At 42.9% G+C, this 24,283-nt stretch overlaps 1 protein-coding gene across 1 annotated transcript in view; it reads left to right on the forward strand.

Annotated features, from left to right (window-relative positions):
* Positions 1-24,283, forward strand: part of lrig2 (leucine-rich repeats and immunoglobulin-like domains 2) — a 96,972-nt gene that overhangs the window by 65,744 nt on the left and 6,945 nt on the right. The window contains exons 9-18 of the mRNA XM_078546462.1: positions 3,008-3,088; positions 5,643-5,714; positions 6,664-6,732; positions 8,399-8,562; positions 12,720-13,040; positions 14,718-14,999; positions 16,264-16,713; positions 18,055-18,207; positions 19,591-19,749; positions 21,065-21,352. Of these exons, the coding sequence (XP_078402588.1) occupies positions 3,008-3,088; positions 5,643-5,714; positions 6,664-6,732; positions 8,399-8,562; positions 12,720-13,040; positions 14,718-14,999; positions 16,264-16,713; positions 18,055-18,207; positions 19,591-19,749; positions 21,065-21,352 (2,039 nt within the window). The remainder of the gene's footprint in view (positions 1-3,007; positions 3,089-5,642; positions 5,715-6,663; positions 6,733-8,398; positions 8,563-12,719; positions 13,041-14,717; positions 15,000-16,263; positions 16,714-18,054; positions 18,208-19,590; positions 19,750-21,064; positions 21,353-24,283) is intronic.

Below are 24,283 nucleotides of genomic sequence, written 5' to 3' on the forward strand. Positions count from 1 at the left end.
GGAGATTTAAATGGCTCGCCACATCTGCTAGGGGGAGACACGCCACAGAAGGGCTGCAAAATCCTGGCCCTAGTATCTGTGGTTCTTTATACCTCCTCATGCTGCAGCTAACCAACTATAATACACGTTTAGTTTCGCATTTAAAGGAACTGCAAATAAGAAGCTAATTCAGGCCTAAATTATGTCTGCACTGTAGCCCAAGTATCTCTCCTGTTCTCTAACTCCTTCTCTGAAGCTTGCACTTGGTCTTGACCCTGCATGTATAATGCCATAGAAGATTAACTAGTATTGTGTTTATATTTGCTGACAAATTAATTAGTATTAATACGGTATCATTTTTAAAAATACAGTTTTTATTGCCCGTCATCTTTGAATTGTGACCAATTTTCAAACTTTTTTTTTAATTTACAGCAGTAGTATCACAAGACTGTATTGACACAAAAAGACATGGTGAAAATGTTTTCACTCGTGGGTTAGAATGAAACAGGGGTGGAGGGTGCTGGTGGGGGGGGTCATAAATATAAAATAGTCACTAATAAATCCAATAAGACTTCAGAAATTTCTTTACCCAGAGTGGTTAGAATGTGGGATTCGCCACCATAGTTGAGGCGAGTAACAGATTAATTTAAAGGGAAACTAGATGAACATGAGAAAGGAATGCAGATAGGATGAGGTGAGAGTGATTGCCTTTGGCATCAAGGCAGCATTTGACTGAGTGTGGCATCAAGGAGTCCGACCAAAAGTGGAGTCAATGGGAGTCAAGCCAAACTGTTCCAGTACAGCTACAACACTGGAACCTACTCAGCTATGTGGAAAATTGCCTAGGTATGTCCTGTGCGCACACATCAGGACAAATCCAACCCGGCCAATTTCCGCCACATCAGTCTACGCTCGATCATCAGTAAAGTATTGGAAGAGGAGACGTAGTGGTATGGTCGCTAGACTAGTAATCCAGAAACCCAGGGTAATACTCTGGGGACCCGGGTTCGAATCCTGCTACAACAGATGGTGGAATTTGAAGTCAATAAAAATAAATCTGGAATTAAATGTCTGTTGATGACCATGAAACCAGTGTCAATTGTTGTAAAAACCCATCTGGTTCACTAATGCCCTTTTAGGAAAGGAAATCTGCCTTCCTTACCTGGTCTGGCCTGCATTTCACTCCAGACCCACAGCAGTCTTAATTGCCCTTGTTCAGAGGGCATGGAAACCAAGAACTGTGATTGTACTCAAAAGAGTTGCAATCTGTGACTGTTGATAACTCGAAAAAAAAAATCAACAGCGCCATCAAGTGGCACTTGCTTACCAATAACCTGCTCACTGACGCCCAGTCTGGGTTCTGCCAGGGCCACACAACTCCTGACCTCATTACAGCCTTGGTTCAAACACGGACAAAGGACCTGAACACCTGAGATGAAGTGAGAGTGTGGCATCAAACTGGAGTCATTGGGAATCAGGGGGAAAACTCTCCACTGGTTGGGTCATACCTAGCACAAAGGAAGATGGCTGCGGTTGTTGGAGGTCAATCATCTCATTTCCAGGCCATCACTGCAGGAGTTCTTCAGGGTAGTGTCCTAGGCCCGACCATCTTCAGCTGCTTTATCAATGACTTTCCTTCCATCATAAGGTCAGAAGTGGTGTGTTCACTGATGATTGTACAGTGTTCAGCATCACTCACAACTCCTCAGATACTGAAACAGTCCATGTCCAAATGCAGCAAGACCTGGACAGTATCCAAGCTTGGCCTGACAAGTGGCAAGTAACATTCACGCCACACAAGTGCAAGGCAATGACCATCTCCAACAAGTGAGAGTCTGTCCATCACCCCTTGACATTCAATGGCATTACCATCACAGAATCCCCCATTATCAACATCCTGGGGCTTATCATTGACCAGAAACTGAACTGAACCAACCACACACATACGTGGCTACAAGAGCAGGTCAGAGGATAGGAATCCTGTAACGTATAATTCAACTCCTGAATCCCCAAAGCCTGTCCACCATCTACAAGGCAAAGTCAGGAGTGTGATGGAATTGCTTTCCACTTGCTTGGATGAGTGCAGCTCCAACAACACTGAAGAAGCATGACACCGTCCAGGACAAAGCAGCCTGTTTGATTACCACCACACCCACAAACATTCACTCCCTCCACCACCGATGAACAGTGACAGTGGTGTGTACCATCTACAAAGATGCACTGCAAAAACTCACCAAGGCTCCTCAGGCAGCAACTTCTAAACCCACGAATGCTGCCATCTAGAAGGACAAAGGGCAGCAGATAGATGGGACCACCACGTTACCCTCCAAGCCACTCAACATCCTGACTTGGAAATATATCACCGTTCCTTCTATGTCACTAGGCCAAAATCCTGGAACTCCCCCCTCCCGGCCCCAACAGCACTGTGGGTGTGCCTACACCACATGGACTGCAGCAGTTCAAAAAGGCAGCTCACCACCACCTTCTCAAGGGCATTTAAGAATGGGCAATAAATGCTGGCCCAGCCAGCAACACCCATATCCTGTCAAATGAATGAGAAAAAGAGGCTGGGAGGAGGCTCTTTTATTTCTTATTCATTCACAGGATGTGGTCTTCGCTGGCTGGAGCAGCATTTATTGCCCATCCCCCGTTGCCTTGAGAAGGTGGTGGTGAGCTGTCATCTTGAACCGCTGCAGTCCATGTGGTGTAGGCACATCCAGAGTACTGTTAGGAAGGGAGTTTCAGGATTTTGACCCAGCGAGCATGTGGAGCATAAACACCATCACAAAACAGTTGGGCTGAATGGTCATATTTTGCTGTAAATTCGATGTAATTTTTATGTCAGAATCCACCAAACTTTTGGATTGATCGCAGCCAGTTTGACGTTTATGTATTTTCAATTTGTGCATGAAGCTGCATTGTTGCCTGAAAATATCAAAAGTGTGTTCTTGGAAAGTTGCTAATCGTGGATTGATTACTTTCCCTATCCTGTTTGTAAGAAAGCGTAACAGCAGCCTTCTTCCTGCAGTGACCTAAGGAATAACGAAATCTCATGGGCAATCGAGGATTCAAACGGCGCCTTTGCTGGATTAGACAAGCTGCGAAAGTTGTACGTACTTCATACGCTGACTACTGTAGTTCATAAATTGATGCTTTACTTTTACCTTCTGCATTTTTGTGTGTAGTCTCCCTCCCTGCCCCCTCAAATCTAAGACTACAGTGCTTTTCAAGTTGATCCCTATTGATACAGCATTAGCAGATCCCTCATGGCATTGCGCAAATTTTAAGACAAGTGGTACGTTATTTTAGAAGGACGGGAACTTTATCCCGTCAAACATGAATTGTCCTATGTTCCCGTTACTCTGCTGCTAAGTCGAAGCTCTGTATAGCCTGGCCTTCCCTTTTAAAGGCCACAAGGTCTAAAGCCCTGAGGTTAAATATAGCCTACAGTGCAGTACTGAGGGAGTTGGTTGAACTGACTCATTCTGTACTACGGTTTAAGAGCACCAACTTTGTCCTAAGTGGGTATTCTTTAATTTCTTGTATTCAAATCCCCCCTAGGCCTTGCCCCTCTGTAATCCCCCCAGCCCAAAACCATCCAAGATATCTGCACTCCTCTAAGTCTGGCCTCGTGTGCATTCCCAATCATCATTGCTCCACCATTGGTGGTTGTGCCTTCAGTTGTCTCAGCTCCAAGCTCTGGAATTCCCTCCCTACACCTCTGCCTGGCTACCTCACTTACCTCCTTTAAGGCAGTTCATAAAACCTACCACTTTGACCTAGTTTTTGGTCATCTAATCTAATATAGCCCTTTGTGGCTTGGTGTTATATTTGTTTTATAATGCTCCTGTGAAGCCCCTTTAGGTGTTTATTTACGTTCAAGATGCTATAGAAATATAAGTCGTTGTTGTTCTAAGTTGCTCATGGACCCTTCGTCTGTGGAGGCCAAAGAATTAAGTCTGAAGCCTGTCTTTTTCCAAAATCTATAAGCATGCATTTTATAGCAGGCTCGTTGGACAGAGATCATGGATGAAAATCCTGACCTATTTTTATTCCCTGCATCGCATTTCACCCCCCCCAACCACCACCAAACCAATCGACGGATGTAAAAACTGATTGTGTTGCCCAAACTGTTGTTCTGCCCTAGACTTGATCCTTTGCCCAGGTCTGTTCTTGGTGGAGAACTGCCAGCATGTTCGATGTTAGTGCTGTCTATTTCTCTAAAAGCATGTTTGATGCCAGCTGGATTTGACTACAAGAGCTGCTTTTCTGCAAATCCAAGACACAGTTCCTAATGTTTTTTGTTAGACCCATTATTCTGGATGTATACAGCAGTACTCAGGAATACTTATTTGATAGCCTAAATGCAATGGAATATAAAAGCAGGGAAGTTTTGCTGCAGCTGTACAAGACCTTGGTGAAGACCACATCTGGAGCATTGTGTACAGTTTTGGTCTCCTTATTTGGAAATGGGTCTTATTGCATTAGAAGCAGTTCCGAGAAGGTTCACTCGACCATTCCTGGGATGAAGGGCTTGTGAAGAAAGGTTGAACAGGTTGGGCCTACGTTCATTAGAGTTTAGAAGAATGAGAGATGATCTTATTGAAACATATAAGATCCTGAGGGAACTTAATAAGGTGGATACAGGGAGCTTGTTTCCTTTTGTGGGGGAGACAAGAACTTGGGGGCGCAGTTTGAGGTCTCCCTTTTAAGATGGCAATGAGAATTTTTTCCTCTGAGGGTCGTTAGTGTGTTGATTCTCTTCCCCAAAGAGCAGTGGAGGCTAGGTCACTGAATTTATTCAAGGCAGAGTTGGATAAATTTTTGATAGACCAAGGGAGTCGAAGGTTGTGGGTGGCAGACTGGAAAGTGGTGTTGAGACCACAGCCAGATGAACCATGATCTTATCGAATGGCAGAGCAGGCTCAAAGGACCGAAACTGCATGAGCCAACCCCCAGAATCCAAAGGAGAAGAACAATAAAAGCAGCTAAAACAAAAACAAAAATACCTGGAAAAACTCAGCAGGTCTGGCAGCAACTGTGGAAGGGAGCACAGTTAACGTTTCGAGTCCGCATGACTCTTCAACAGAACTAAGGAAAAATAGAAAAGGGGTGAAATATAAGCTGGTTTAAGGGGGAGGGGGTTGGGACAAGAGAGCTGGATAGAGGGCTAGTGATAGGTGGAGATAACCAAAAGATGTCACAGATAAAAGGACAGAGGTGTTGAAGGTGGTGATATTATCTAAAAGAATGTGCTAATTAAGGGTAGAAAGCAGGACAAGCAAGGTACAGATAGCCCTAGTGGGGGTGGGGTGGGGTGAAGGAATCGAAAAAGGCTAAAAGGTAGAGATAAAACAATGGATGGAAATACATTTAAAAATAATGAAAATAGGTGGGAAAAGAAAAATCTATATAAATTATTGGAAAAAACAAAAAGGAGGGGGAAAAATCAGAAAGGGGGTGGGGATGGAGGAGAGAGTTCATGATCTAAAATTGTTGAACTCAATATTCAGTCCGAAAGGCTGTAAAGTGCCTAGTCGGAAGATGAGCTGCTGTTCCAATAAAAGCAGCTAGTGTGGGAGAGTGTCTAGAAGCCTCCTTTTTGTAATCCACACTCTGAGCAAAGGAGTATAATTTGATAATTCCTCTTTTATCCTTTGCAGAATCCTGCAGGGAAGCAAAATAACATCCATCACAAAGAAGGCATTTTCTGGGCTCGAAACACTTGAATACCTGTGAGTATTCACCTCTAATCACTTCTCAGTTGTGCCGCCATCACCTCACACCCTAATAAAATACAACTGCTAGGGTGCAAATATTATAAATGAGTGTTTAAAGCTTCCGCAGTTCCAATTGCCATTTGCTAAATGATACTGTAAAGGAAAGATTTCTGTGCCAGATTTTAATTCCTCATAGTTGCAATCTGGGCCTTATGGTGAGCCAGTTGTTTGATGGGGTAGCCCTGACGTGGCTGTTCTTATTGAGAAAGAGGCAGAAAACACAAATTAATCACTGGCACTTTTTGTCCCTGAGCTGTACATTTTTTTGTGTGCCTGCCTGTGTGTGTCTCTCGGTGGGGGCGGTTTGATTGGAGTGTTTGACCATCAGAATTTAGATGGAGGTTTGATTTTGTCAAAATGTTAACTCTTTATGATTTTAAGCAGCTACTAACTGTTTAGTCATCGTCAGTGCCCACTTTAAGATACCACACACGGCTCAGAAGGTATTGTGCAGTCCATTCTCTAGTTGCCCCCTTTAAGATGCTGCACGTGCATAGCCGTGCAAAATAATTTAAAGGTACTGCCCATTGAAATGAACAGATCACACTTAATGACCAAGTTTAGAGGGGTTGTTGGTCTTTGTTCTGATTAAATATCCAGTTGTTCAGATAAACGGATCCCACTGGAGCTATTTGAAGCAGAGGAGGAAATTCTCCAAGTGTTCTAGCCAAACCCCTCCCGCTAAGCCACACCAAGAGAGAAAATATGAACCAGTCTTTCAGTCCATTAATGTTTTTGGGGGTCTTGCTGTGTGTAAAATGGTTGCTGACCTTTCCTGCATAAGTCACTGCACTTTAAAAATGAGCCATTGTGTGAGAAAAGCTTTGATATGTTAATATACTGTACGAACATCAGTATTGCTTTCACCTAGTTTTTAAACAATTTTACTTATTCTGTCTTTTAGAGATTTGAGCAACAATGCTATCATGTCTATTCAAGAAAATTCTTTTGCCCAAATGAACTTGAAGGATCTGTGAGTATTTAAAATATCCTAGTAAATTAATCAGTACTGCATGAAGTAATTTAATTAGAAACCTTTTTCCTGGATGAATGCATTCCTCATTCATGTGTACAGCCCTCTCCACTGATTCCTCCGTGACGCCTGCTCATTGTTTATTGAGAGTTGTCAGGGCTGGAAGTGGAGTGGTGGGGGAGGGGGAGCGTCTGCTCTGCATACAAATCACAAATCTGGAGTAACCTCAGCAACTCAAAGTGAGGGCGAATGCGTGAGCAGTGAGTGCTTTATTGATAAATGGTGAGAAGGTAAATGAAAATGCTTTAGCTTTCTTACGCAGTCTACTACATCCTGAGCTTAAACTGGGATAATTGCTGTCTGGATGTTCAGCAGTAAAGGTAGTCGGGTTGTGGGGGATAGAAGGAAGTACCCTGTTACTCAGGTGATACAAACCATCATTGGAAAGCTTTTTTTTAAAAAAGGGCAGCTTTTTAAAAGAAATTTAACTTGCTGGTTAAAATGTGAATTGACGTTGGAGTCTGTTAAGGAGGATGAGAAAATTCTGGACCCTGAAGTTAAGTAGTGGAATTTAAGCTTATGGAATCTTTATGTGCTCATCTGTGTCTCCCCATTATCTTGGTGGAGACACTTTTTCATTTATTTTAAGTGGGTTAAGGCCTCCGATAAATAGACAATATTATTTCAAGGGTTTGGCAATTCTGTCAAAGGGGTTGCTGGAGCCACAAGTGGGTTGGCATGGGTAACTTTGCTGGTGAGTTTTGGTCAGCTCCATGCACATAGGAACAAGAGAATGCCATTGAGCCCATGTTCCACCGCCATTCAGTGGGATCATGGTTGATCTGTATGTTTACTCCATATACCTTAATACCCTCACCCAACGAAAAGAAATGAATGGGATACGGCTCCTGTCTTGTTTCATGGCACTGTTAGATGTTATTAATAGACATGTTGGGGAAATGATCATTACTTCCATAACAAAGATGTATTGTTCAGATTTACTACCACCTCCTGACAATTAGGGATTTGGCAATAAGTAGTGCCCTTGCTGGTGACTAACCCCTTTCTAATAGTTAGTTGGTTTTTTTCATCTTTCCCTATGTTACATAGGGTCGCCACAATGCTGGTTGATCACCTTCGTATCAACCATAACTCCTTTGGATTTGGCACGTGGTATTACAGCCCTTCCTGCCGCTAACCTTCCCAGTTTACCCAGGCTGGGGACTGGCACTGATACTGCACCAATGGCTGGGACTACACATAGAACTATATTACATAGAATTCCATAGAATATGCAGCTCCAAAATTGGCTATTTGGCCCAATTAGTCCATGCTGCTGTTGGTTTATTCTCTGCTAATGCTGTGTACTTGTGCAGTGTATTTAACACTTATCTGCTGCCATGTTGGCCATTCTTGCCGGACAATTGCGAAATATCACATTTGTGTCATGCCACTTGTACGGCACTCAGCATCCTTTTTGTGGAGCAGTCATACTCTAAGGTAAATGCAGTATGAGCCCTGACAGTAATTGTCACCCTGCCGCACACAGCTGCTTGCTCTTGACTCGTTTGGTTTACAACTTCTTAGAGCTGTGATTCGCTGCCTCACATCTAATTCTGCACAGCTACACATTTCCGAAGTGTTCATTTTTATTTGCCACCCACAGGGGTCTAAACACATCGAGTCTTCTGTGCGACTGTCAGCTGAAGTGGCTGCCTCATTTTCTGGTGGAAAAGCAGTTTCAGCACCTGGTCATTGCTAACTGTGCTCATCCTGTGTGGCTGGCAGGGAAAAGCATCTTCAGTGTTGATGCAGAGGACTACGTTTGTGGTTTGTATAATTTGTGTTTATTGTGACTTAATTCATGGCTAAAAGACCTAGCAGATGCCTCATCATGTTTTGCAATCTATTTTTCTCATATTCTCTGCTGAATCTGCATAAGTTAAATGAAGACGTCAGTAAGTGGAAAGTGCAAACTGGGCTTAATGACAGCTTGTGCATACGATGTAACTTGTTACAAACATTTGGGAATCTGAAGATTTGACTATGTGTGGGAAACTTGTTAACTGTGTACAGTTTATTATGCTTTAGAGGATTTTATGGAATAAATTTGCATATCCTCTGACTCGCAAGAGCTATTATCTATGTATCAGGATTATGATACATTTCAGTACTGGAAGTTTCAGATGTTTTTGATAGATTCTCATGTGAACTTCAATTCCTACAATTAACTGATGAAGTTGCTATATGGTTGTATATTAAGTAATGAGGACAGATTGCAGAGACTAGGCTTACATTTCCTTTAATTGAGGTTTTTGAGATGGTTAAAGGAATAGATAGGGTAGATAGAAACTATTTCCCCCCGGGTGTACGGTTAGTCCAGAACAAGTGGATATAACTCTAATTTTAAGGTTAAGTCTTTTGAGGTTTATGCTATGAAACACTTTTTGGCACATGGGCAAGGAAACCTCGTGCTAATCACCACGTACTGCCCTCCCTCAGCTGATGAGTCAGTGCTCCTCCATGTTGAACACCACTTGCAGGAAACACTGAGGGTGGCAAGGGCGCAGAATGTACTCTGGATAGGGGACTTCAATGTCCACCACCAAGAGTGGCTCGGTAGCATCACTACTGACCGAGCTGGCCGAGCCTTAAAGGACATAGGTCAGGCTGGGTCTGCGGCAGGTAGTGAGGGAACCAACAAGAGGGAAAAATATACTTGACCTCATCCTCACAAACCTGCCTGCCGCAGATGCATCTCTCCATGACAGTATCAGTACGGGTGACCAACACACAATTGTTGTGGAGACGAAATCCCGCCTATTGTGTTGTGTGGCACTACCGCCATGCTAAATGGATTATGTTTTAAACAGATCTAGCAACTCAAGACTGGGCATCCATGAGCAACAGTGGGCCATCAGCAGCAGAATTGTACTTGGACACAATCTGTAACCTCATGGCCTAGCATATCCCCTGCTCTACCATGACCATCAAGCCAAGGGATCAATTCTGGTTCAATGAAGAGTGCAGGAGGGCATGCCAGGAGCAGCACCAGGCATACCTAAAAATGAGGTGACAACCAGGTGAAGCTATATAACACAGGACTATTGCGTGCCAAACAGCATAAGCAGCAAGTGATAAACAGAGCTAAGTGATTCCATAACCAACGATTAGATCTAAGCTCTGCATATCCAGGCTTGGGCTGACAAGTGGCAAGTAACATTCGCACCACACAAGTGCCAGGCAATGACCATCTCCAACAAGACAATCTAACCATCACCCCTTGATGTTCAATGGCATTGCCTTCACTGAATCCCCCACTATCAATGTCCTGGGGGTTACCATTGACCAGAAACTGAACTGGACTAGCCATATAAATACTGTGGCTAAAAGAGCAGGTCAGAGACTAGGAATCCTGCGACAAGTAATTCACCACCTGACCCCCCAAAGCCTGTCCACCAACTACAAGGCACATGTTAGGAGTGTGATGGAATACCCCCCACTTGCCTGGATGAGTGCAGCTCCCACATCACTCAAGAAGCTTGATGCCATCCAGGGCAAAGCAGCCCGCTTAATTGGCACCCCATCCACAAACATTCACTCCCTCCACCACCAACGCACAGTAGCAGCAGTGTGTACCATCAATAAGATGCCCTACAGGAATTCACCAAGGCTCCTTCGACAGCACCTTCCAAACCCACGACCACCATCACGTAGAAGGACATGGGCAGCAGATAGATGGAACTCCGCCACCTGAAAGCTCCCATCCAAGTCTCACACCATCCTGACTTGGAAATATATCGCCGTTCCTTCACTGTCGCTGGGTCAAAATCCTGGAAATCCCTTCCTGTGGGTGTACCTACACCACATGGGCTGTAGCAGTTCAAGAAGGCAGCTCACCACCACCTTCTCAAGGGCAACTAGGGATGGGTAATAAATGCTGGTGCAACCAGCAAAGCCCATATCCCGTGAATGAATTAAAAAAAAACAAAGGGTAGTGGGAATCTTGGCATTCTCTTCGCCAAAGAGCTGTTGAAGCTGGGGAGTCGATTGAAAATGTCAAAACTGAGATTGATGTTGGGCAATATTAAGGGTTATGGAAACAAGGCAGTTAGATGGAGTTAAGTTACAGATCATTCATGATTTAATTGGATGAATGGCATAGGCTCAAGGGCTGAATGACTTCATCCTGCTATGGTCCTGGTCTCCGCCACTTGGCAACTTCTTATATCTCGGATATGGTGATAACGATTTCCCACTTCCATTGAATTCAATTGCAACAGTACCACTTAGAACGCATGAAATGCACTGGCTATTTCAGATGCACTTTTTATGGCAAGCAAACACATTCACACAAGCACCCCTACCTTATTTGGTAGGAATTGCTCTGTTGTCCTGCTTGCTTCAGTGTGAACCTGATGCTTATCATTTGAGGGCCTTTAAGTTCAAGATTCCTTTGGTGAACCAAACTTCATGTGAACTGGGCTTTCCCTTGGTGGGGCAAGTTCACCTGGCTGAGCTGTCCAACCCTCCTACAATGATTCAGCTACGTCTTATGGCCCTCCAACCCAAGATTGGAATATGTCAAGTTATTCATTATGCATTCATGTCAGGCCCAGCAAGCTTGGATAATGCTGGTGTGCCTGGATGTTGTGAAGGCAGAGGAAAAGAACAAAATAAAGCAAAATGGTCTAAGAAAATGTACTTTGGATTTGCTGGGAATCCATGTGTAAAGGTATCATTGGTCAACAAGTAAAACAGACTTCTGTGCTAATGTTTTATTAGTAATTATTTAGTCAATATCTATCTGGATTAAATATTAAATATCTTGCATTTACATGCACTTATTGTCAACTTTTTTCTTAAGTTCCCATGTGCATACTTATAATGGAAGCTCTCCATGTAAACTTGTAAGTGCAGCCTTTCACCACTGAGGGCGCAATTAGGGCGCGATAGTTTTCTATGGCCGAAAATATAATAGGAAAAAATGTAACTGAAGCACATGCTGCATGCCCTGGCCTAATTATCCACTGTCTCCAACTCTGCCTATGGATTGGAGAAGTTGGTACTGTATCCTTGGAGAAGAGAAGGTTGAGAGGGGATTTGATAGGGGTGTTCAAAATCATGAGGGGTCTGGACAGAGTAGATAGGGAAAAACTGTTCCCACTCGTGAAAGGATGGAGAATGAGAGGGGACAGATTTAAAGTAATTGGTAAAAGAAGCAATGGCAACATGAGAGAAATCTTTTACACGTAAGCAAGTGGTTAGGATCTGGAATGGAGGCACGTTCAATCGGAGCATTCAAAAGGGAATTGGATTGTTATCTGAAGAATTTGCAAGGTTACAGGGAGAAGGCGGGGGAAAGATGCTAGGTGAATTGCTCATTCGGAGATCCAGTGCAGACACGATGGGCTCTTTCTGCATGGTTACAGTTCTCTGCTTCACCTAAAGGCTGCACTTGGCCTTGACTCACCAGAGATTCACTAATTCCTGGCAGGATTAAGATTTTCCAAAATAAAAAAAAAATTATTTTTTTTGAAGAAGAGTAACCTTTAGCCACTATGACGTTTCAGAATAAAAGCAAGCTTAGACTGTTTGATAAATGATTGCCCCAAGATCATTAAAATATTAGAGCAGCGTATGGGTAAGAGATATAATAAATCTTTTTTTTTTAAAAAGGCAGGCAGACAGGCAGATTTGATATGTGGAATGAGTTTACTTTTGCATTCTACAATCAAAGTTGCTCAATTCAAATGATTTGTATTGCAACTGTTAACACTGAATTCCCACTTGTTTTGTTTTATCTGCCTTTATTTGTATTATTGGAATATTTTAGCATGGAAAGCAACCTCAGGTTACCATGAGCGGTCCATAAATCAGAACATTAGACTTGTTGATGAGTAAGCAGCCCAATTGTGTAAAATACAAACTTGGTGCAATTTCTGTTTTATTGCTGCCTAGCTCTTGGGTTCTTCTTAACTCCACAGATGCTTTCCCAAAGCCTGTGATTACTGTCCATCCCGAAACCACCGTGGCACTGAGAGGGATGAATGTCAGCTTTAGCTGCACAGCCGGCAGCAGCAGTGACTCTCCCATGGCTGCTGCCTGGAGAAAAGACAGCGAGTTATTGTACGAAGCTGAGATCCAGAACTACTCCAGCTTGCAAGAGCAGGACGGCGAGTTTGTCGAATACACCACGGTGCTACAGCTGCGGAACGTCAACTTCACCGATGAGGGGTGGTACCAGTGTGTCATCACAAATTACTTTGGCTCCAATTACTCTAACAAGGCAAAGCTCACTGTGAATGGTATGTGGGTTTGTTTGCAGGGGGGGTGGGTATGCAGTCTGTTAGTCTTTATTCAATTAGTTGCAATTTGCTTCATAATCCTGCGTCTAACTAGACATGGCGGAAAGCAGTATTATGAATTTTATTCATACATCAAGTGAAACTGACCGTGACTCAAGTCCCTGCTGCAAGTCAGCTTTACAAGTGCTATTAAAATAAATCTATAATATGTAGTTGTATCGACGGTTTATAATTTTGTTTTTAAATAGTTGCTTCGAAGACTCAGTTATGGAAACTCAGTTACGCCCAAATAATTTAATCTTTACTCTTTCCCCATACACTCTGTCCATACTTTAAGGTATTTTCTCATTTTTACTCTGATTCTCCTGTATCATCCTCACCTTTCCATGTTTAAACTGGTTCCTTTTATTAAGCCCCAAAAGGTTTGAGAACAGATTGGGTGAAAGCATTCTCAGTTTCAAACCACCCCACCCCCCCCCCCCCCCACCCCGCCAAATTCCTAACTGGTTTGTTTCCCTCCAGAAAAAGTTGAGCACAGGTCAGCCACGATCATATCGAATGGCACAGCAATCCCAGAGGGCTGAATGGCCTACGCCTGCTCTGAAGTCCTATATTGCTATGTTGAAATGCCAGTGCGCTATGTTAATGAGTTATGTGAATTATATACCATGGCTCTTTTATTAATTTATCCATTGGCACATTTGCAAAATGTATAAAAGTAACAGGTAACAAATGATAAGCTGAATACCAAGGCAGCTTAAATAAAACTATATGGCCAGTTTAATTTGGGGTTATTAGGGCTGGTTTTGTGTACCTACTACTGTATGATATCAAATCTTCTGTGTACCTTCTTTCTGACAGGACTTTTAATAAAAATACATTGACTCTTTGAAAGAATAAAAAATGTCTTGCCTTGGTCCCTGATCTCTAACCCACTCAGAACAAAAATCCTTAAGGCAGATCGACATTTTGCTTCAAATTCACAGGACCTGGATAATGTTCAGCTGTCTGAGCTGTTCTTCAAAATTTTCAGGAGTTGTGCACTTTGTTGCTTCCTTGAATTCCGGGTGAATAGACCCTGTTTCGCTTTGGCTTCTCCATTATAAACTACGTTTGTTCTTGACTCCCCACGTGCAATCCTATATGAGGATGAACAAGTAGAAAATTATAAATTTATTAGCCTGGTAAGCTTTAAATTCAATAGTGAGCGGATAATTGTTCCAATATTCTGGTGAACATAGCACCTATCTGTGTGCCCATAAATGTTTGATATCAGTTTGGCTCATGAGAATTATATTAATATCCCTCCTTAGTGTCACAGCAGGAGAGTTTATTCCGCCTCCCTATCTTTGTAACCTCCTGTAGCTCTACAACCTTACTAGATTTCTACACTTCTCCAATTCTGGCCCCTTGAGCAACCATTGGTGGCTGCAAGGTCTAGGATTCCCCATCTAAACCTTCTGCACCTCTACCCATGTCTCCTCCTTTAAGTCACCCCTTAAAACCCACCTCTTTGACCAACCTTTTGCTCACTTGTGTTGCTAACTCTTTATGTGGCTTGGTGCCAAATTCTGTCTTGCTTACGCTCCTGTAAAGTGTCTTAGAACATCTTACTATGTTAAAGGCGGTATATGAATTGCTGTGGTAATAGTTTGCTGCTTGTTTTGTTCCTATTAGAACTCCCTTCATTTATGAAAATCCCCACGGATTTAACAATCCGGACGGGTGCAATGGCACGGCTGGAGTGTGCCGCAGGAGGTCACCCGATGCCACAGATCGCTTGGCAGAAAGATGGCGGCACAGACTTTCCGGCAGCACGGGAACGCCGTATGCATGTTATGCCAGAGGATGATGTCTTCTTCATTGCAAATGTGAAGATCGAGGACATGGGCATGTACAGCTGCATGGCCCAAAACACAGCAGGGGGCATTTCAGCAAATGCCACACTCACCGTCTTAGGTGAGAGATTGGCTTTAATGAAGATTGCTGTTAACTTGAGGCTACAGCTCCTTGGTAAAATAAATTGATAAGCAGCAAAGAGATCTGGGGTACATACAGATCATTAAAAGTAGGGATGGAGATTAATAAGGCTATTTTAAAAATGCACTGGTGTTCATTTATAGAGTAATAGAATTTGAAAGCAGAGAAGTTATGTTAAACTTGTATAAAACTTTGGTTAGATCTCACTTGGAGTACTGTGCACAGTTTTGATCTCCATGTTGTAAAACAAATGTAGCAGCCCTGGAGAAGGTGTAAAAAAGAACTGAGAGTTATAACTAACGGGAAAGATTGTACAGAGGTATTTCTGTTCTTTCCTCAAGGAGTCTGAGAGGCTAATTGATGGAGGTCTTTAAGATCATGAAAGGAGAGACATAGAGAAAATGTTTCCACTCATGAAGAGACCAAAATTAGCGGCTACAAGTATTGTTAGTCAGTAATAAATCCAGTAGGGAATTCAGGAGAAGCTTCTTCACCTAGAGAATAGTGACAATATGGAACTCAGTAGCACAAGGAGTAATTGAGCTGAATAGTGTAGGTGCATTTTAAGTGAAAGCTGGATAAACTTGAGGGAGAAAGGACTGGAAGGATATGTTATTGGCATTAGATAAAGAAGGAAGGGAGGAGGCTCATCTGGAGCATAAACACTGGCATTGGTCACTTGGGTTGAATGCTGTAAATTCTCTGTAGGTCAAACACGTAAAATGCCAAGAGTTTAATATATAAAACCTTAGAATACCATTGAGAGCAAGATACTTATTGTGTGGGATGATCCCAGATTAGAACAGATTCTGCACTGGAGTGGGGAAAGTGGAGAGAAGATTAATTTTCTCTTTGCTTGCTGGGTTTGTTGTAGCTTTGACCAAGGTTTTATATGACTCATTGAACTGAAATTCTTTGATCACAGTGGGTATTCTTTATTGTTCCAGTCAACAGTGTGTACATATGGAGCTTTTCTCTCCTTGCCACTCCTATAGCACTACAGTTTAGTTCTGGTTCAAAGTGCCTATTTCATCATCTGTTCACTGCACTGATAATTCTACTCACTCTGTGATCTGTGACCACAATACTGACGTTCATTCCAGTTGCAAAATGCTACCCAGAGCTGTGAGGGTGTGGAATTGATTGCATCTGAGGTGTTTGAGAATCTTAAAGCGCTTTTGTCACCTGCCTGGACTAATCTTGTTCATTTACACGTTCCTGCCTTTCCTCCCCAACCCCTTAGAAACTCCTTCGTTTGTGCGGCCGTTGAAAGACCGGACTGTCGCCAGAGGGGAGACTGCTGTTTTGCAGTGTATAGCTGGTGGGAGCCCCACTCCACGCCTGAACTGGACCAAGGATGATGGTCCTTTAATTGTAACAGAGAGACACTTCTTTGCTGCTGCCAACCAGCTTCTGATCATAGTGGATGCTGGCCCAGAGGACATTGGGAAATATACCTGCGTCATGTCCAACACACTTGGGACGGAGCGTGGTCACATATATCTGAACGTAATTCCAACTTCCAACTGCAACTCCATGCAGAAAAGCTCAGTCTTTGAGGAGGACGGCTGGACAACAATTGGAATTGTAATCATAGTTGTGGTGGTTTGTGTTGTGGGCACATCTCTGGTCTGGGTGATTGTTATATATCACATGAGACGGAAGAGTGAGGATTACAGTATTACAAACACAGGTAGGCAAATTGTGTACATGTATATATGTGTGTTTGTGTGTATATATTTATATATTATATATTTATATATATTTAATATATATTACATATATATTTATATATATTATATATATATATATATAATAGTGCTCCGATTTGACATTGTTTCCATTGTAAATTTATATGTCCATGTTTATAATGGAAGCTACCTATGTAAACATGTCATGATGTAAGTACACCCTCCTGCCAGTGGTGCTGCAGCAATACCTGCACAGATAGGTGAGTGGCATTACAACTCAAGTTTATATATACTGCACATCCAATTATAAGCATGGGCTTGGGATTTATAATGGAAACAGTAAGTAGGGCAGACAGATTTTAAATATATGAATAGACATTCATGTCCTCAGCGTTCAGAGGACTGATTCAGACTGAAACTTGAACCGTATGTATGGTTCAATGAAACAAACGTCGTATGCTTGAGATGTTAACTGACCATCCTTCTCTCCAGATACGGAAGGCCTGCTGTGCATTTTGCTTTTATTTGCAAAGCCTGGTCCAGTTGCCTTGGACCTCAAGTCTACAATTGCATTTTGACTCCTTATGTCATGTTGTTTTGTATGAAATCTTTGTGTAAAGAAGTTTTTCTCAAATAGGAATACTCAATGTGTTAAAAGATTCCAGGACCCCTGTAACCCAAGCTAGAGTCAGACTGCATAATAGTCACTGTAGTAATTCATTCCAAGAAAAGGTTTCTGGTGTCTGGAGATATAAAGCATCATTATAAATGCAATTCTTTCTTTCCTTGTTTAAAATGGGCTTTAGGACTCCTGCCTTGTCTCCTCTGCTTTACCTGGTGATGCAGGTATGGTGCCAATATAATTTGCATAATTGCATCAATGACATTTAATGACCGCCAGTCTGTATAGGACACCTTTGTTGTAGAGGATTGTCAAGGATTTCTATGGAAGGATGGCCATTGTGATTTCAAGATGGCAAACTTATCGGGGGTGGTTTAAAGGCTTAGCTTGTAATTGGACTGCTAGGTCACCATGTGGTGCACCGTGATATATAAAGCAGTTAGTGTACTCTTGTCCACTGATCGTGTAATGAATGCTTCTTATTTAAGAACGACATGTACCAAATTAGTTCAGTGTCTACAGTAAGAATCTGCCAAGATATATGCTGTTGTGTAAACTTGGTTATTTATTGGAATAAGACCAATAGTATATTTGTTCAGTGAATTAAATACCTGTATTGTAAAGAAAGAGTTCCTTCAGGTGCAACTTGAATAGATGGGCCTAAATTGAGAAATTTATTGCTAAGTGGAATGTTTTAACAAGTTTGTTCTATTTCTCCCAGATGAAATGAATTTACCTGCCGACATTCCAAGCTATCTGTCTTCCCAGGGAACTCTATCCGAGCCTCAGGAAGGCTACAGCAACTCAGAGGCTGGAAGCCACCAACAGCTAATGGCATCCACTGCCCATGGCTATGTGCATAAAGGAACCGATGGTGAGTGAAGGCGCCTCTGCAGATTTGTACCTGGTTTCTTGGGATTGTCACCTGGCTTAAGTGCCGCAAAGTTCTGGCTGTAAGCGATGGGTTCAGATACAGGAGAGAAAGTAAAACTGAGAAAGTTTGAAGAAAGAGACCAACTTTTTGACCCAAAGCATAATAAAGTTGTGAAATAAGTTACCAAGGAAGGACAGTGAAGCAAGCAGTATAGATGGATCACAAGGCAATTAGATATGTCTCAAGAGAGAGATGAGACTTTGCTTGATTTTATAATCTCACCAAGAGGTCGATTTAATACAAGTTCACTGTCCATTGAGATGACATTCGTTGTGATCCAAGATTTTGTAACAGGGTGGGCCATGATGAGGCTGTCATCATACACCCAGAGGCGTGACTGAGAGTTAAGAGTGAGATGGTGGATAAGAAAAGTTCATGACGATTGTTGGACCAAATGGCTTGCACCATCTGCTTTGGTGGCATAAAACCGAGGTTTTATTTTTATTCTTTCGCGGGATGTGGGCATCGCTGGCTAGGCCAGTATTTATTGCCCATCCCTAATTGCCCTTGAAAAGGTGGTGCTGAGTTGCCTTCTTGAGCTGCTGCAGTCCCTGTGGTATAGTTACACCCACAGTGCTGTTTTGTGGGGAGGGGAGGGGTGGTTTCCTGGATTTTGACCCTGCGACAGTGAAGGAACGTTGATTTGTTTCAAGTCAGGATGGTGGGTGACTTGGAGGGAATCTTGCAGGTGGTGGTATTCCCATGCATCTGCTACCCTTGTCCTTTTAGGTGGCAGAAGTCATGGGTTTGGAAGGTGCTGTCGAAGGAGGCTTGGTGAGTTACTGCAGTGCATCTTGTAGATGGTACACACTGCTACCACTGCGTCATTGGTGGTGGAAGTAAATGTTGAAGGTGGTGGATGGAGCCCCAGTTAAGCGGGCTGCTTTGTCCTGGTTGGTGTTGAGCTTCTTGAGTGTTGTTGGAGCCGCACTCATCCAGGCAAGTGAAGAGTATTCCATCGCAGTCTTAACTTGTCTTATAGATGGTCTATGGCCAATAATGTGCCTTGACTGTTTTACAAGGAATTTACAGCACAGAAACAGGTAATTAAGCCCAGCTGGCCTGTGCTGGCATTTATGCTCCACACGAGCGATACTCATGAGAAGCAGTTAACATTTTGAGTCCAATATGACTCTTCTTCGGAGAAACATTAACTCTGTTTCTCTCTCCACAGATGCTGTCAGATCTGCTGATTTTTTTCCAACACTCTTTTCATTTCAATTCTCCAGCGTCCTCAGTAATTTCCTTTTATTTTTGACTTACTCCTGTTACTTATGATGTACTAGCTTGGTCTTAAAACTTTTGTTGCTTTGTTACAAATAGGTATTTGCTATGTAGATACTGGGAGTGAGACAGATGCAGATATCCTGACCACCCCTCTCACAACAAATTTGCATGGGAGGATGGGACCCTTGTATGCAGGAAGAAGCAGCTTCCACCCGAGTGAGCCTCGTGAAGGGCTTGCACAGCAAGCTAACCCAGGTATGCATTACACATGTTACTTAACTTTTGAGAGTAAGAGGTACATATTTTGAGCTTAAACTGCAGTGCAAAAAAAAGACTATATTTAGCCCGAGAACTTAACCTGTTTTGAGCCCTTGCAAGGTAATCCTAATGGAGGGTTATTTCCTTTGCTGTATTGACTTGGCTCATTTTCTGGCGTTCTTACCTCTGGTGCAAACCCTATTGGTTCAAGCTGTAATCAAAGTTTTGAGCACATAATCTAGGGTGACTGGCCAGTTCTTTTTATTCATTCATGGGATGGGGGCATCATTGGCTAGGCCAGCATTTATTGCCCATCCCTAATGGCTTGTTAGGCCATTTCAGAGGGCAGTTAAGAGTCAGCCACATTGCTGTGAGTCACATGTAGGTTTTTATGACAATCAACAATGGTTAATTCTAGATTTTTTATTGAATTCAAATTCCACCATCTGCCTTGGTGGGATTCAAACCCAGGTCCCCAGAGCATTACCCTGGGTCACTGGAATACTAGTCCAGTGGCAATACCACTATGCCACTGCCTCCCAGTTGTCGGGAGCTGTTGCATTGTCGTAGGCCCCAACTTTTGGATAAGACGTTGAGTTTGGGTGGATGTATAAGATCCCATGGCACTACTTGAAGAGCAGGGGGTTCTCCTGGTGTCCTGACCAATACACTTTTCTCAATCACCACTGCCAACCAATGTTAACTGGTCACAGAGCTTTGAAAGAAAAAACTGTTTGAGAGTAAAGACTTGCATTTATATAGTGCCTTTTATGTCCTCAGGATGTCCCACAGTGCTTTACAGTCAATGAAAGTTTTGATGTGTGCTTAATGTTGTAACATTGAAAATGTGGCAGTCAATTAGCACACAACAAGGTCCCACAAATAGCAGAGAATAATGACCAGTTAATTTGTTATAGTGGTGATACTGGAGAAATAGATATTGGCCAGGACAGTGGGGAGAACACCCTGTTCTCCAAATTCTGCCCTTGTATCTTATACCTCCACCCAAACTTGCTTTAATGTCTCTTCCAAAAAGATGGCACCTCAGAGTGCAGCACTCCCTTGCTGCCTAGATTATGTGCTTGAGTCCTGGAATGGGATATGAATCAACAACCTTCTGACTTAAAGACAAGAGATCTTGTATACCAAGTGGCAACTGCATTTGCTAATGTGGTTCAAAGTAATTAATTCTATGTGAAGTGCATTCTGACATCCTGAGACATATATGTATAGGTCTGTCTATCCCACAGAGAACTGCCGACATCATGGAATGGCGCTTAAATTATTTTTAACCCCTAAATCTGTTTTTCAGGTGGTACTTCTGGGCCACTGGTGATCTGCTCAGACTGTTACGACAATGCCGACATGTATGTAAAGAACAGAGAGTACTGTCCATATACGTTCCTTGGAGAGGATGATCCCCTAGAGCATGCTCTGACCAACATTGTGGGCCAGCTCCCAAAGGACAGTTTCGCAGGACATGCTCAGCATGAGGGTATGGCCATAGACAGTCTGATCACAGAGGCCGACATGTCTGTTTATCTAACAAATCACGATAGGATATGCAATCCAGCAAGTGTGACACAGCAGCACCGGAAGGGTAAGCTATTTGTTTCACTTATAGACCCATGTGTCTCCTCAGCGACTGACACTCGTGAAGCAGAATTACGAGAAATCAAAGCATTTGACAGTAATGTACAGCCTACATCTTACAGTGAACATAGTTTAGAGAAAGCCACGTGAATTATATCAATTAAGGTTAAATATCTACCGATGAGGGGGCACACATTGGATAATGACTTGCGCACATGTAAAGAGATACCTAGTAGCCCCTCTTTTATTGTTTGAAGGGGCTGCTCCCCCATTTTTGTTTGCATTTCAAAGCAATGCTTCTGATCTTTGGCCACCTGGGTCTGGAGGGCAGCAGGCAGGGCAGAGGACCGCCTTTTTAGCCTGTTCCTGGACCTGGCCAAGGTGTCTATTAACCGGTTGAGGCAGCGGACGGTTGTAGGGTGGGGGGGCGCTGGTGAGTCCAACTGTCTGCGCGCCCCCCCCCCCCCCCCCCCCCCCCATGGCTACATTTGCACCCGGTTTGCCCCTAAAACGGGAGCATGCGGTGTCCACCGATATGCTTGAGGTCTTCTACGACCGGTGGATGCCGCAGGGGCTGGAGTGTGTCATCAGCCCTGGGAACATTAAAGGAAAATTATCAAATTAAAGTTTTCTCTTTTTGTTACAGTGCCTATTTAAGGGGCTGTTAACTTGTTTATTAGTTTATATTTTTTTGAGTATACCAATAAGAAATAAAGAGACTCTTAGCAGCCCCTTTTTTATTATTTGAGGGGGCTGCCCCTCAATTTCTGTTTACACTTTAGCCTAGCATGTCTGATCTTTGGTCACCTGGTGTGGAGGAACGTGAGCAGAGCAGAGGACTTCCTTGTTAGCCTGATCCTGGGCCTGGCTAAGCTGGCCATCAACGGGTCTAGGCAGCGGGTGGTTGAGGGGGTCGCTCGACCTGACTGCCTGCCTCTCTTCCACAGCTTCGTTTGAGCCCAGATGTCCCTGGCAAAGGAGCACAGGGTGTCCACTGTTTTCCTTGAGGCCTTCTGCGACTGGCTTGCATCGCAGGGGCTGGAGAGCATCATCAGCCCCGGGAGTGATATTTTGATTTAATTCATTAAGTTTCACTTGTAGTTTTGTTCCAGTTACAGTACGCCTTTAAGGGATGTTAATTTATTCTTCTGTTTTTTCATTTACTTGAGCATAAAGAGACACTTAACATTGGTAATGGGTTTTAGAGTTAGGAGCTATACAACTGTAACGTCTCACCTTGTGAATAAATCTAAAACTGAGTAAAGATTGACTTCTGGTCTCTTTCATCAACTGGCTGCAAGAGGTTTAACCAGCTACACTGCTCTAATCACTGTTATAACTAGGTTTGTTACGATCTCGATAGAAGCAGGTAGCTTTTAAAGAAATTCAAATTCCTAGTTATTAACTGAAAAGATCACACAATCAGATTTCATGTATTAAAGGGCAAACCTTTTACCAGCAAAAGAAAAAGAACATGCAATATCAATATATTTAGTAATATACCTTAAACCAAGATTCCGAACAGAACTCTCCCTGTTTTGCTTTTAATTTCAACTGACAATTCTTTTTTCTCAAGTTCATTACTTGAGGTTTTTCAATTTTTCTGGAACCAAACCAAGTTGCCACATCTCCCAGGAATTCATTCTGATTCTCCTTAGTTTTCCGTTTATCTTCTGAGGTGGAGAAGTTCTTGGGGATTCTCCCACTAGCATCCGGCTAGGTGAATCCTCCAGCATTACTTCAGCATCTCATGAATTTGGATTTCCTAGCCTGAGAATGGGTCTCACTCGCATCCTTGCATGGCCACTCCAAATCAGAAACACACCTGGTTCCTGATGGCCCCCCCACTCCTTGCTGCCGGAAGATTCTCTCTGCCTTCTCCAAGCTGCCCCTGATGCAGACTGTCAGAACAACAGATATATTGTAAAACAAAGAAGCCTTCCTAACCCCCACACCCCTCCCTCCCTCCTTCTCCACCCCCCCGCAGAAGCCCATCGCCATGGCATTATAACACACATGGCCTGTTCCCGGATAGAAATGCAAATTACTTATCTTCAAACCAGTCATTTGATCTGAAAAGTATATGGATGCTTTACAACCTGCCTTCAGACCTTCCCTGATCTGGGAAAATTATATGAATAATTTAAACACCCCCTGCTTACATCTTAACTTCAACCCTTCTCCCAAGATGCTTACAGACAGCCACCTCCTTGAGAGGTCACTATAATCCTAGGCGTGAGAACTCTCAGCACCAGCAACACAATAAGACTTCTCTCTGACCTGATCTGCAATTCCAGGCCTGTCTGATAAACTATCCAGACCATGCTTTCCTTTACCTGTTCCACATTTAAAATCACAGTTTCCTGAATGAGAGTAATATCTTATAAACCAGAAGCTATAACCCTAAAACATATTCACCTTAAAATTATGCATTTGTAACAGTTTTTTTCAAAAAAGGAAAAACTGCAAGTGCAGAAAATAGAAGCCCGGAAATGTTTTGAATTCACATTAGGTCTGTCAGTGTCTGAAAAAGAGCCGGATCAACATTTCAGGTGAAAATTCTGATGAGAATCCAAAATAACATCGGCAACTATCCTTCACCCTAATCTATTCTATGTAAAATGCTGCGATCTGTACATGGCATTTTATACAGGGGAGTCCTTTTTCCAAAACTACGTCTGAGATGTTGCTTTTTCCCCTTACCACCCTATACATGTAAGTTCGTCTATTCTACGAGTTAATCAGTTTCTTTGTGGGATTTCTGGCATTCAGTGAAATGGTTCAGTATTGTAAATTCTGTCCATAAGCTGTGAGTTTACACTATTCACACTGAAACCATTGCCCGTTGAGGGGCTTAGACTAGCCATGTACCCCCTCACTAGAGGTATGATGTAACTCAGGTGTTTAAGATAATGAAAGAAATTGATAAAGCAAAATT

This window comes from Cetorhinus maximus, chromosome 8 (genome assembly GCF_964194155.1).
Source record: "Cetorhinus maximus chromosome 8, sCetMax3.hap1.1, whole genome shotgun sequence".
NCBI lineage: Eukaryota > Metazoa > Chordata > Chondrichthyes > Lamniformes > Cetorhinidae > Cetorhinus > Cetorhinus maximus.